At 36.9% G+C, this 15,237-nt stretch overlaps 1 protein-coding gene across 1 annotated transcript in view; it reads right to left on the reverse strand.

Moving 5' to 3' along the window:
• Positions 1–15,237, reverse strand: part of LOC126743504 (TATA box-binding protein-like 1) — a 53,129-nt gene continuing 37,892 nt past the window's right edge. Inside the window, exon 5 of the mRNA XM_050450638.1 lies at positions 1–10,784. Within this exon, the coding sequence (XP_050306595.1) occupies positions 10,735–10,784 (50 nt within the window). The 3' untranslated portion in view covers positions 1–10,734. The remainder of the gene's footprint in view (positions 10,785–15,237) is intronic.

Here is a 15,237-nt window from a genome sequence, read left to right on the forward strand (position 1 = left end):
TTCTCAGAAAAAACTTTATTCTACAATAACTAAAAAAACTAAAGTAATGAACAAAACTAGCGCGCGTGTGTATAAATGAACCGATAGTTTCATAGAGCTTCACAGAAAAAAAACACTGTACAAGAAGAAACCCTTAAAATTCTAAAAATCACTAAAGGAAGATTTTGGTATATGTTAAATGATAATTTGCGGTTTTGACTACTACATACTTTCACCACTAAATGTGAAAAAAATAATTACAAAACGAAAATCCAAAATGTAGTCGATGATGGTAAAAAATTCGGGTATAAACTTTTGGTCTAAAAATGTAAACGTTATTACTACATTCATAAGGCAATGGGGACAATTAATTATCAATTGCTTTCGCTAAAGGGTGCCTGGGAATGGAAACCAGGTGCCCAGTAAACTTTTTTGCAGTAAGGCTTTTAGCAAAAGCCGTCCTACTGTTGACATCCAAATATGACACCAATTACATTTTCTAAAGCTACGATACACATTGATAATGGTACATCATATTGATAAGTCTTTTTTTTTTGAGAATGGAAAATACAACTTTAAGAGATGAGCAGCTCCTAAAATTGTCATTTTTAGTATGAAACACAATCAATGCAAACTAGACAAAGATTTTCAAGATGTTTACATTGGTTATATTTAATATTTTCTGGCCCAATTTATATAAATTTTTGATCACAGCAAACCTACCTAGACAACTAGTTGACAGTAGTGAGCCTATTTACATAATAGTTTCTTACAAACTAACGTTAGTTTGCACCTGTTTAATAATAATATCTCAAAGCGTCCCAAAAAAACAGGACATATTATGACAAAGAGATTCAGTTCGACGTAGCTTTAAATTCTATTATAGGTTAAGTTAATGTTGAAACGACAATAATGTTTTCAGTCAGTCAAAGGCCGAACTACCTTTCTACTACAATCCATATTTTTTGGGTTTTTTTCATGTTTTTACTTGCTAAAACTACAGATACACTAATCTAGACTAGTTCTAAGATTTAAGGTACAAACATTACTATCTACATGTCAGAGCTGTTTGCGGAGGGAGAAAAGAAGAGTTTTGTACTAAAAACATGTTTTTTTTTCTCGCAATTTTAGATGAGTATACTTAAACGTTATTTTGACTGATATGATATCATTGGGATATATTTTTGTTTATTGCACAACAAAGAATCACCTTTTCTTTCAAATTAAAGTAAAGCAGCAAACCAACAGTGTGTTGGCTAGGAATAGAACAACCTTTGAACAGTTCTTACATTTATTTCATTACGATATTATTTATTAAAAATTAAAAAAAATTCTACTACTATCCTGAATTTGTACATTTTTTGTTTTAACCCTTTCGGCCCCAATGGGATAAATAAATCCCAACATACATTTCATAACATCTGCGGGCGCTATATGTCCCGTTTTTAATGGAAATTGTCATTAGCGGGTATTTTAAGGTTTTAACAATTTTTCGACAGGCAGCGACACGCTTTTTGGAGGTCATTCTGATTGTAAACGCCGAAAAGCGAGCACGTTGTTGGTTTTTGACACTGTCTTTTTACAAATTTGATAGTTTTTGTGTGGTTTTTGAAACAATCTGTTTAGGTAAGTTCAGCATATATAATAGCAAAGTATTTTGATGGTTTTTTTTGTTTTGGTTTTTGCATTTTGGGTGTAATATTTGGCTATAGGATATATGTGTCCCAGTGTTTTCTGATAGGGTGATTTATATCCCTATGGTATTTTACAGTATGTCAAGAAAGAAGTTGACTAGGGCAGAGCTTCAAGATCTTTCTGACAATTTAGAAGAGTTGTCATCCGGAGAAGAGGTGCAATCCCCATATGAAGACTCTTCCTCAGAAGAAGACCCATTCCATAATAGTGAAGAGTCCGACGAGTTGTATCAGCCCTCGGATACTTCAGACGAAGATAGTGGAGACATTGAAAGTGATGCAAACGAGAACCTAACCCAACCCAATGACGGCGTTATTTCTTCTGAAAACTCAGATCAAGAGGCTGAAACTCCTGTTACAACTGGTAATATAATTTGGTCATTACCTACAAATACCTATGTCCCAAGACTTAGCATTCCAAATGAAAGTCAATGTATCATACATCCTTCAATTGCTGCAAATGCCTTCCCGCTGGACATATCCACTAAAATTTGTCCTCGAAGTTTATTTACTTTTATTGCTGAGTCTACAAACCAGCGAATCAAAATTTACTTGAAATTACAAAGAAAATAAAAAAAAGCAGGCGACTTTCACTGATGCAGGGGAGATTATGATTACAAGAGCTTCTATCTTGCTTCAAATATACGTTTCAGAAATATCGATCCGACAGTACAAGTCAAAGTATTGACGAGAGCATGAAGGGCTTCAAAGGAAGATCTTCACTGAAACAATATATGCCACAAAAACCTGTGAAAAGAGGCATAAAATTATGGTCTAGATGTGATGCCAAAACAGGATATACATACGATGCAAATGTATATTGCGGCAAGGATGACGTTGAAAGGAGCGGTACTTTGGGCGAAACTGTTGTGAAAAAATTATGTGAAACTATACAAAATCCAAACGTAGTTCTGGCCTTTGATCGATTTTTTACATCAGTCCGTTTGATGGATTCCCCCAATACCCAGCTGTGGAAACAGCCATTATTACAAGAAAAGACATGCCAAAAAAATTAATCGAAAAACGAAAAATGTCTAGGGGTGAATGCGAGTTTTTATCAAATCAAACAAACTCTATTGCGATCAAATGGCAAGATACAAAGAAGGTTATTCTTTTGAGTAACTGCCATACCCCTGATATGACCTGTGTGAAGAGAAAAGACAAGACTGGGCAGAGAGTTGGCGTACCATGTCCCACTGCTATTGCATACTACAATGAAATCATGGGTGGTGTGGATCTGGCTGATCAGATGAGTGGTGTGTATGACTTTGGCAGAAAATCATGCAAATGGTGGAAAAAAGTATTTTATCGACTTTTGATGGTTGCTGTTGTTAACAGCTGGGTAATATATAATGACTTACGTCGTACCCAAAAAAAGATACCCTTACTGGAATTTTTATTTACCTTATAAGAGGACCTAATCGAAGAAGGACAACAGCAAACTTCAGTCAAACTTCGAAGAAACAGTTGTGGAAGGCCATCAAAGAGATCAAAAGTAATGAAAAATGTGGGTGATCACCTTCCAATAGAAACATCGAAACGGCGAAGATGTGCTCGTTGCGGTCTTTAGAAAAAAGAACATAGAACCACTACTATTTGTGCAATGTGCGATGTAGGGTTCTGCAAGCATTGTTTTGCGCTTTATCATACGTCCTAAAATACTTACCTTTGCGGGTTGTCTTTTTGTTAATAAAAAAAATAAAAATGTTGAAATACAAAAATGTGTTTGTTTGGCCCATAGGGATATTTATAACCCACCTAAAAATCCCGCTGGGATATATTTGTCCCACAATTTTTTGCTCTCCCTGTATATATTTTTTTTATTTTAACTAGTATATATTGTCAAATGATCTCTTAAAATATTCGCAAAAACATCCTTAAAATCATTAAAAATAAAATTGGGTCCCAAAGGGTTAAATTTATACAAGGTGTTAAAATAATTATGTACGTCTGCGTATACATACACATCTAGTTTAATAAACTCTAAGGCAAAAAGTTCATACAATACATGTGCATGTGCATAATGTTCTTCACAGTTTCGTTAACAATGCTATCAAAAATCAAATATTCTTTCACTGTGCAAATATAATAATATGCATTTTTAGAGTTCCGTAAATTTGTTTCATTAAAAAAGCTGTTGCATGACACATTTATACCATTTTGTTAAAATTGACCAGAATTCATATTGTTACTCTGTTACCTAATAGTAGAACAAATAAATTTTTCAAGGTTATTGTAAAAGTGTACTACACTTCCAGAAAATGTTTAACTTGCATTCCTGTCTAAAAAGTAAACACATGTCCTGTAAAACATTAGAGAAGGATGCGGAAAACAAGGACACTTAGTTCAGTTGTAAAAACTTTATTTATGTCTCTAGTGACGTATCGATGAAATCGCCCGCATTTCCAAGCTATAAAAAAAATCGGGTATACGTATATCTTTACATATGTATATTAATTTACATACATAAACAGGAGCTGAAGGTATTTAAGTATATAACAAGTATGAATATTATTAATAGAAGAAATAAATAAAAAACAAAAATTAACTATTTTCTTATATTATATTTGACGTGACAGGCCATTACCAAAGTTAATATTCGTTGTACTCATGACTTTTACTATTATAACTTGGCAAGCCATCAGCCACGTTTTTTTTTTGTTTTGTTACTTATTTTTTCTAATAATTTATATTTCTAAATGTCTCCCATTTATTTATTCATATGCGGCTGTTAAAGATAGAGTGGTATATCAGAGATGGCCGGATGTCTGTTTTGATTTCATTGACAGTGTACTAAGTAAGTTCATTAATAAATAAAGAATTAAACTGACTGAAGTAGCACTAAGTAAATAAAGCGATATTTATAAACTTTTTTGATCAAGCTCTTATTATGGATCAGGCTAATAAAGAAACTGATGGAGACGATTAACGACGACCTAAGGAACATCGTACTTAACGGAAACGGATATTTTTTCGGAGATCTTTTGGACAATGTGTTCCTTCTCTGCTCAAATTATGTCTTTAGGTGACTTACCTGGACAAACCAATTTTATTATAAGGCAGCTTAGAAATGTTTCTAGACCTCAAAAATCATTACCAATGTAAACACTATCTCTTCTGTAAAACCTATTTCTTGTCTGTAAAGCCTATTTTCTGAAAACACTACACATTTCTGATGGAAGAATTACGTGAATGATTCAAACAGACTTTTCAATGAACTTTTTAACAATGTATCACACTAGCACATCCAACAATTATTTCGAATACTTTTCCTTAGACCTCCATAAAAAATAGAGATGGGTAGATAATTTTTACTCAAATTAGTTTTTACCCATATTTCTCATAAGACTAGCAGCATGTCCTGGTAATAGTATCGAAGTAATTGATCATAAGTTTATGGTTAGTGGTGTTCTTTTCTTCCCGAGATTTATGAGAAAACTATCTATCTACATAATCTCGAAAGAAAAAGCCAACTTAACATGGATGTCGAGAACTAGATGATGAAAGTAAAGAAGCATGGAAATAATGATCAGGTCTTATGGTTACCTCAATTGATCAATATCTTAAAAGACAACAATTCTGTTTTCTCAAATTTAAATACAGCAAAAATAGGAGGACCACTTTCAATAGATCAAGTTGCCATGGAAAGTGGGTACCAAAAACGAAGTAGAAAAAGGACAGATCGGATCTTGTTACACACCTCCCTTCCATCATCCTTTTTATCAAATATTTGGTAATAGACGATAATATGGCGGAAGATATTGAACAAACTTGATCAAATTTGTTATAAACTTTTGATTAAAATTAATATTTTTTGCAAATTGTTTTTTTTTTGCAATAAACTTTAGTTCAGATGTTTCACATCACACACGGTTTTGCATCACTGACCCTGGTGTACAGTAAAAGTACAAAGACCAACCAGCAAACAATCCTCTATTTCAGTAAAAAAGATAATAACAGACAAATGTTCATAAAACCCCGAACATTCTATTCCAGTAGACGACGATCGTTCAATCGAAAATCCAAGAGATGGGGCTCGTAACGTCGAAGAATAATGTTTCTTAGTTGGCAACACGATTTAGTCTGAAAACTGTCAGAGTTTGAACTTCGTCCGTTACAAATACTGGTGTCAAGAAAAATCTCTATTATCGACAAAAGTAACAATTTTTGTTAGTTTATAACAATGGAGAAAAGTGAGTTTCGAGCGGTTTTTAACCAATTTAATTTCAATTTAACACCAAAAAAAATCAAAGCCGAGTGGGATGCAGTTCATGGCACATCTGATCCCGTGTTTGCACTTGTTTACAATAATTGGAAAAATTAGTTTAAACATGACGGTTTATCCACAAAAAATGAATCGTACGGGACACCCAGTGGAACTGACTACTTCCGAAAATATTGACAAAATTTTGGATATGGTTTTAAGTGATCGCCGAATTTAAGTGCGCGAAATAGTTAAGGCCACCAGCATATCGCAAGGTACACTGTGTCCCATTTTGGATGAGATTGCAGGGTATCTCTGTCATTTTTTAAGATTTGCGGTTTTCGCGACCCTGTATAAATTTTTTGTAAAACTTGAAAACTGCTTATAATAGATATTCTTACATAAAAGTCAGTGGTGTATTTTAAATTTTTTTAGAGCACTGTTTTTTTGTTCAAACAAGATTTGGCACAAACTGGGTACTTTTTAAATGGAACACCCTGCATATTTTAACGTCAAACTTTTGCCATTTTTTTTCTGAATACGTTGATGTGTCACCACTTAATTGTAATAAACTTTTGCTTCAAGAGTAAGAAAAATCACACATGCATAAAAAATGTTTTATTTATTGCATTCATGGAAACTAAGTCACAGAGTCAATACAAATCAATAATGATGGTGACGGTGAAAACATGGAATTTCAAAATTTTTAAAAATATGATATAAAATGTTTACACATTTCTAACGAAAATCTTGAAGCAGCGCTGCAATTATATTTAAATAGATAAAGAACCGGCTTATATTATTTTGTTACAAAATTCAAAAAATAAAAAAGATCATATAAGGTTCCCAGAAAGACGTCAGCCATCTCCGACTACGGTATTCCGATTGAAATCCAATCTTTTAAATTATAGCTCCTATTCAAAACCTTCATGTTGACAGACATGGAGCTGGCGAAATAATAGTTTTAGCGTGTGTAGGAGGATCCCAAATTTCCTGTAGATAGAGGAAGAGGTACGAGTTTCAAAAACAAAAGAGCAAAAAATTTAAAAAAAGCAAATTTAAACCGTATAAGGTAAATATTGTTCGAGAATTTTCTAATTTGTTTTTACCCAAAACTTATGAAGATCCGGTTTTTGCAAATAAGGTAATATGATCTGACGAATCCCATACAAGCAGCAGCGGCATCTTTAATAGGCAAATACAAGACATTGGTGTCAAGAAAAGCGATTTTACAACATATACCTTGTGTCAGCACAAGCTCCGCCTTCTATGATACGTCATTCGTAGCCGTTAGAACGAGAACTATTTATACCCACCAGCAGCACATCTTTACTAAATATACCCGATTTAAACATTGGTTGATAGTATATGGCTGATGAGAGCAGGAGGGAATAAAAATAATAAATGCTATTTACCATTTTGGGGGTAAATCGTATCCCATGGTTAGGGAGTAAAGGAGCAAAGCCGAAAATAGGGAAAAAATTTGTCCCCCTCACAACAAAAATCGACGGGTCCAAGCTTTTTTTATTTTTTTTTTAAAGGGGAGGGAATTATTGGGGGTGGATTGTTTTAGTTGGAACACCATATTACAATAATGAAACTTACCATTATAACAGCAGAAAGTCCGGATTTTAAGTGACTGTCATTTCTTATTGTAAATCTGTTAATCTAATCTTTTTAATTTTTATTTCGATAGATGCGGTGCATCCTTTTCCTTTTATTCGTTTATTAGAACGAACCTTTTTTCATTAGCTATTTTATTAAAATTGGAATGGTGGCACACGAACTGTTTCTTATATAATATTGTTTTTAAATTTGGAAACGATTTCCTGACAATCTACTGTGTTTTTGTACTCCCACTGAAGTTTTGTATCCATTTATTGCACTGCTCGCTATAATCTATTTCCATATTATTTCGGTTTAGATTTGTTCGTACGCACACGTTAAAATTGGTGTTATCAGAAAACGATTCGATCTCTAACACATCTTCTTCTTGCAGATTAAAATATTTTCTTATATATAATTCAGACATTTTTCTTAAGCCTTTAAAGAAAAAGCAATCGCGGGAAAAGGTGCAAGACAACAAACTCTTAATTAGGAACCACGTGCTAATAAGATTCATGTAACATAATATCAACGCAACGTGAAAAATGGCGCAATTGCGCTAGAATCGGGTATATTTAGTAAGATGTGCTGACAGCGGGTACAAAAAAGTCTCTGTTCTTGCGCGAAAGATGACGTACAGATAGAAGGCGGAGCTTGTGCTGACACAGGGTATATGTTGTAAAGTCGCGTCAAGAAAACCAATATATTACTTTTGAATACCAGCAACAAGGTCGATTTGTGTTGGTTTTAGTGTTTCATGTTTTGTATTGAGCACTAAAATTGTATATACAATTTTTGAGGCTAGCTTAACTACCCAACGATACCTAAATACGAGGTACGTCCAGAAAGTAAGTTCCGTTTCTATTTATATCCGCTGCAGCGCTGCTACCGCAGTTTCGCGCATGCGCGACAGGCGCTCTATATCAAGGAGAAGAAACGTGCGCCAGTTTGAGTTCGCTGTAAGCCACGTATGCTTTGTTATGCTTGTTTACGGTGTTGATTCGAAATCCCGCCGCTTGTGAAATTAGATCTGTGATTCGTTTTCTGAATGCTAAGAAAGTGAAACCAATTGAAATTTATTGGCAAATTTGTGAAGTTTATAGACAAAACGTGATGAGTGATTTAATGGTGAGAAGATGGGTCCGACAGTTCAATGAACGACGTAGTGAAGTGCACGATGAAGAACGAAGTGGACGTCCATCTTTGATTACAGAAGAACTGGTTCGAGCGATTGATGAAAAACTTTAGGAAAACCGTAAGTTTACAATTAGTGCTCTCGCTATAGAATTTCCCCAAATCTCACGATCACTAATTCATGAATTTGTTACCGAAAAACTGAAATTTCGTAAACTTTGCTCACGTTGGGTACAAAAAATTCTCATTGAGGAACACACAACAAAACGGATGGGTAGTGCACTTCAGTTTTTAATCCGTTATGATGAAGGCGGCGAAGATTTTCTATCACAGATAGTCACCCTAAAACTAAGCAGAAATCAGTGGAATGAAGAGACACTTCATCTCCAGCAAGGGTTAAGCCGAAACAAATCTTGACACCTCGAAAAATCATGTGCACAGTGTTTTGGGACAGGAAAGGCATCTTACTGATTGATTTCTTACCGCGAGGTCTAACAATCAATGCAGATGTTTACTGCGAGACACTTAGCAAATTGCGCCGCGCAATATAGAATAAACGCCGAGGATTTTTGTAAAAAGGTGTTGTTTTTCTTCACAACAATGCACGACCACAGACTGCAAATGTGACGAGAAACCTCCTACAGGGATTTGGCTGGGACGTGTTTGACCATCCTTTGTTCAACCCTGACCTGCTCATAGCGATTTTCATCTGTTCTTACATCTTAAGTCTTTCCTTGGAGGTCAACACTTCAACAGTGACGGGGAGCTGAAAGAAAATGTTTCCATCGGGTTGAAGACAGAGGCGGCAACCTTCTATGAAGAAGGCATAGAAAACTTGTGTCATACTATGACAAATGCCTGCAAAATTTGGGCAGTTGTATGCAAAAATATTTTTTGCACGAAAAATTGTCTATATACTTATAATTTCGCCAAGATGGGTAGCGCGTTTGCTGACAGAAGAGAATAAGCGCAATCATGTCATCGACTCTGAGGCTATTTCGGTGCTCTTCCGTGATAATCCTGCGGAGTTTCTTCGGAGATATTACTGTGGATGAAACATGGTTTCACTACCTTACTGCAGAAACAAATAGACAGTCAGGGTTAGAGTAAAATCGGCCGGCAAGATAATGGCCACAGAGTTTTGGGATGGACGCGGCATCATTTTCATTGATTACTTGGACAAAGGAAAGACGAGAACTGGTGCGTATTATGCATCGTTATTGCATCGGTTAAGCAAGGAAATCAAAGAAAAACGTCCACAATTAAAAAGAAAAAATTACTCTTATATCCTGACAATCCGGTTGTTCACACTTGTGTAGGAAATTCAATTCGGAATTCCAATTGTTATAAAATCCAAGGTATTCACCAATGTGAAAAAATGACTTGTCAGACGGAAAACACCGTTTTTTTTTACTTTTTTTATGAACTTAATGAACGAACTTCACAATAAAGTGGCCTGCTTTTGAAATTTATTATAATAAGTCTGATAAACCCTTTCTTAAAATAAAACGTCAGTTGCACCACAATGACTTTAATCCCCACATATAGGTAACTTTCTTACTTTATCTTTTGTTTTTTGTAGCTTCAAAGTGTTGTCAATGACTACTGAGTACTTGTTTCCCACAATTTTTACGTGTATCTAATTCCATAGGTACGTTTGGTTAACAGTTATTTCAAAGTAAGTTTAGTAAGGTCAAAACTTGCTCGATTTTCCTAACCAACACATATATTAGTAAATTAATAAAATAAAAACTCCTTAAATGCTCTATCAGTCACACCACTCATCATATCGCAACATAAATAACTAAACAACTCAAACAAAAATTATACAACAGTACAGGATTTATCATTAATAAAGTGGAAAACAAAAAACATTTCCGCAGTCTCATATAAATAGTTGGGCTTCAATAAATAATAACCGAGAAAAAAATTCGTTCACAAAATGAATTAATAATATAGAAATGTCCGATCTGACTAGTCGTACTGAACTGAAAATATCTTCAATACTCGAACGGAAGGCGATTTCGCTAAGCGACATTTTTTTTGTTAATTTGTGACAAGAACTAAAAAATCTATCTGCCTCATAACAGGAAAAAAGATGTTTCTCTTGGAGATCTTCTAATCTCTCCAGTTTTCTTCGTCTGTTTCCATCTCTTGGTCTTCTTCCGCTGTTGGAAAAAAAATATAAATTAATTGACAATATGAACAAATAAACCAACACTAAATTAATATAAATTTATCGGCAAATTGTTTTTTTATAAAGGCATTTTTTAACCAGTTTTTGGTTTTACCCAGGTTTTCGGTTCGGAAAAAAAAATCTGGGGTGATATTTAAAGAAGTCATATTCATTTTGGCAAAAAATGACTGATATATAACCAACCAAACTGATATGGAATCACCCAATATTAATATGTAATAATCGTTTTTTTTCCTATAAGCGATAAGAAAGTAAGGTAGCGATGAGATAGGGTGAAAACTGATAATAGGACGATTTTAGAATAAATGTCCTTATATAAGTTATATTAGGCCTTTAACAACATAAATTAAGTAAGGAAAATAATGTCAACAAGATGGTGATCGTCAAGTTAGATGCAGTTTTCGATCCTCATTATGAAATCCTCCATAACACGCTCTAACATCACTCGATCAATAGTCCGGATTTCCTGGCGAATTGCGTTCTTTAACTTGATTAAACTACAAGGATTATGAGCATATACCCGACTCTTTAAATACCCCCCATGGAAAAAATCTCAAATTGACAGGTCTGGAGATCTTGGAGGCCAAGGCACATCTCCGAACGATGCCGTGCCACCATCTTGCTGCAATCACAAATTCCTTGGATTTATGCCTTTTCTACGTATTTCTGGAACCAACAAATTTTGGATCATGTGAACGAAGCGGCCAGCTTCTTCAAAGAAATATGGATCAATAATGCCAGTTGGACCAATGACACACCATACTGTGACTTTTTCAGAATATAGAAGACGCTCATGGATATTTTGTGGGTTTTCAGGAGCCTGGTACCTTAATTCTGCTTAACTGCTACATCTAAGTGAAAATTAGCTTCGTCACTCATTACAAAATGCCTACCTAAGTTATCCCCCAAAATAACTTGCATTCTCGTAGCGAAGTCCTCACGATGTTCAAAATCTCTTTCAACATTTTAGGTTCTTATGCAAAATTTTTCTAACCGAGTCCCGATTAATGTTAACCTTAATTGCATGTTTTCGGGCGGACCCTGTAAGACTTCTGACGACCGCTTCTCTCATTCGCTTAATGTTTTCAGTAGTTCTTACCGTTCTTTTTGGACCTTGTTGCTTTTTTTTCATAACACTGCCTGTTGTTCTTTAATTCTTTATTCATCTTAATATTGTGTTATATATTGTTGATACCGCTCCAAGCCTACCAATATTAAAGTTAGCGCAAAAAATCACCTGCGGAGTTATCACTAATTCTTTATGTCGGATAAAAATATCCAAAATGCGATATTCTATCATCTACTGCTCCATTTTCACTGAAATGGCACACCGCTTGAGAGAAGGTAACTTCGCACTTGCCCCACTCTAATCGCCTCAAGTTCAGTACTATGCGTTTGTCACCCTCTACATGTGCTTACTAACAAGAACATGTAGATAAACAAAATAATTTATCATATTTAACCTGGCAGTGTCGAATTTACTGTTTCCACCGAATTTACTGACCACCCTCTCTAGTCTCCCTAAGCAGGCGACCCATCCTCCTAATGAAGGAGAGCAGAGCTTCCCAGTTAAGGTCCTCTAGTTCCTCTCGTGGCAGCACCCATGGTTTCTCTCCTAATCCTAACCCATCCTTTGCATTCTCCTATAAGATATGTCGTTTCCTCCGCCAGGCCACACCTGGGGCACAGCGGGTTGGGCACCACGTCTAAGATATGTAGATGTCGGTTGAGTCTGCGACCTGTCGAGTGACCTGTTAGGACTCCGGTCAGGTCTGCTATAATCCCTCTGTGCCGGGACAGTAGCCACGCTATGCTAACTTCATTGACTTGAAAGCAGTTCTTTCGCCTGTCGACAACCGATGTTCCTACTTCAGTTTTTCCTGGTCTTTTCCCATGCCCAGTTGTCTACGTTTAGCATATGGGAAATGTGGCTCTTACTTACTCCAAGGTAGGGTTCGGGGCTAATCGGTGGGAGAGCTGATCCAAGTCACGCGAACTCGTCCGCCCGCCCATTCCCCTCCTTTCCGCTGTGTCCGGGAACCCAACCACGGCCTCCTCTACTTAAGGTAGAGACGGCCGTGACTCAACACACTCGAACCGTCTTCGGCTTGAAAGACTGTCGAATGTCTTCCAAGCGAGAAAACTTGTCTCCGATCAGTATGCTACGATACACTCCAGCTCCTGACAGACCTGTGTGGGCCATTCTTGGACCGTCTGTGTGTCACACAGTCCCCTCCGGCTTTGCATTGAGGTGCAGCAGAATTGGCATTTCCTTCTCTAGTTTGGTGATAGAAGCGTGCCCTGCTATCGGTCGATGCTACCATGTGGCGCTATCCTTCATCCTTACATAGGTTACTAGCACCTCCCTCTGAATCCACAGCGGGAGTTCCGGCATGTGGCAAGTCCAGGAGGATGTTGAGCGCTGCACCTGGTGTGGTTCTCATCGATCTGTAGTGCCGAAAAATTTTCGTAAAAAGTATGAGCTCTGTTTTGTCAGGATTGACAGAGAGGCCCGTTTTCACGCACCACCTTTGGATGATCCTGCATGCGCTTTTCATGCGATCACACACTACCTCAATGAATTTGCCTGTGACTATAACCAGTCCGTCATCAGCATAGGCCTACGCATAATACCCTTCTTGCTCAAGCTGCCTTAGAAGGCTGTCCATGACCAGACACCAGAGCTAGTGTGATCCTGGTCCCGCAGATCTGACTGGTCTTCGCCTTATCGCAGGCTTCTTCAACGTCAAAGAAGAGTGCTAATGCAATATCCTTATTGTTAGGAAACTGGGAACACTAAAGAATCAACCAAGGAAAAGTAGTGGCAGTCATTACAGAAGGGCCTGGATAGCTTATAGCTTAAATAGCAAGAAGAAATCCTACAACATCTCATCCAAAGTTTCAAATGCAACTTTTGCAAGCTAGGGGTCTCTCTGTAACTCATATCTCTGTATCTGTAGCAACACTGCACTTGTGCCTACTGAGGCCTATTGGCACCTCTGTTGAAAGAGTCGGGGACTTCTCCCTCAGCTCGTCATCCAACACAGTTTATCAACGAGAGCGACAACGACGCCAGTAATCTCCTCAAAGGAAGGACGGAATACGCCTAGAAAGCTGCTATGTATAGACGAGAGAGCAGGGAAATCGCAAAGTATGTTATTCAATGTCTCGTGTTCGTAGTTGCATACCCTGCATAATGGACTCCTGCTTAGTTTTATTTTTATTTTAAAAAGGTGGTATTTAATTGACAGTGACCAGTTAGGATGCCAGTTATAAGACGTAGTTCCCTTTATTCAGAGACAATTTGCGGATTTCCCCCAGTTTTCCCGGATAGCTGAGTAGTTACTTGGACAAATTGCAGCCTTGACTATTATCCCACCGCATTTTTGAAAAACGTGTAAGTGTGATTTTATTAGTCCTTTGATATTCACCATGATCAGACCCACGAAGGGCCTCGGCTCTACTGGTTAAAAAGCGGCGGCCCTCTTGGCAAAAGAGTCAGCGGCTCAATTTCCCTTGATATGGTAGTTTTTTCAGTAACGTTGCTACCGAGTATTTATTCTGCCGCCAACGTTATGCCATATATTTCAGTTTGAAAGACATTGACATGGTATCTAATTGTGTTCAACTGCGAGGTTTTTGGAGTTTATGCCGCAGCCCGAATCTGTTTTAGTTTAGGAACCGTCCGAATAGATATTAGTAATACCCGCCATCCGATTGGTTCCAATGCCCTTTATGTTGATTGTGTAGGGTTTGTTGAAAGTAAAGATTGGCGAAACTCGAGCCTCCAGTATAGAAAGCGAGTTTGTTGCTTCTTGCCACAGGCGAGCTCTTTGTAGGCCTATCCTCATGTTCAATCCAGAAAAGCGGAAACGCATCATTGTGAGTAGAACGACCTCCTTGACATATATGTGTAGGGGCGGCAGAGACAGCATAACTTCCAAAGCCCTGGTTGGCATTGTTCTCATTGCTCCCATTGTGTTGAGGCAAGCCATTCTGTGAACATGGTCTAGTTTTCGACGAGTTGTGACCTGATCCACTTTGTGGCCCCACATAATAGCGCTGTACGTTAGTACATATCTTATGATAGCTGTGTAGGTCCACCACCCTGGAGGAGAAGCCCCAGGTCTTGCCAATTGTGCTCCTATACTGCTCGTAAGAGTTATATGCTTTCTGTACTCTCTTTGTAAAGTGACAGTTCCAATTTAGTTTCCTATCGAGTGTCAGGTACTCTCTGATTTAGGCCATTTTTTTTAATTTATGCAAGATAATACACCTTCACATACCAACAGAGTTGCAAATATTTCTTAGAAGGTAAAAGTGTTGCAGTTTTGGAGTGGCCACTTATGGGATAAAATCAAAAGAAATATTAAAGCTCGTCAAAATAACCCTTATACAGTGTAACAATAAACAATAAGTTTGTG

This window comes from Anthonomus grandis, chromosome 13, assembly GCF_022605725.1.
Source record: "Anthonomus grandis grandis chromosome 13, icAntGran1.3, whole genome shotgun sequence".
NCBI lineage: Eukaryota > Metazoa > Arthropoda > Insecta > Coleoptera > Curculionidae > Anthonomus > Anthonomus grandis.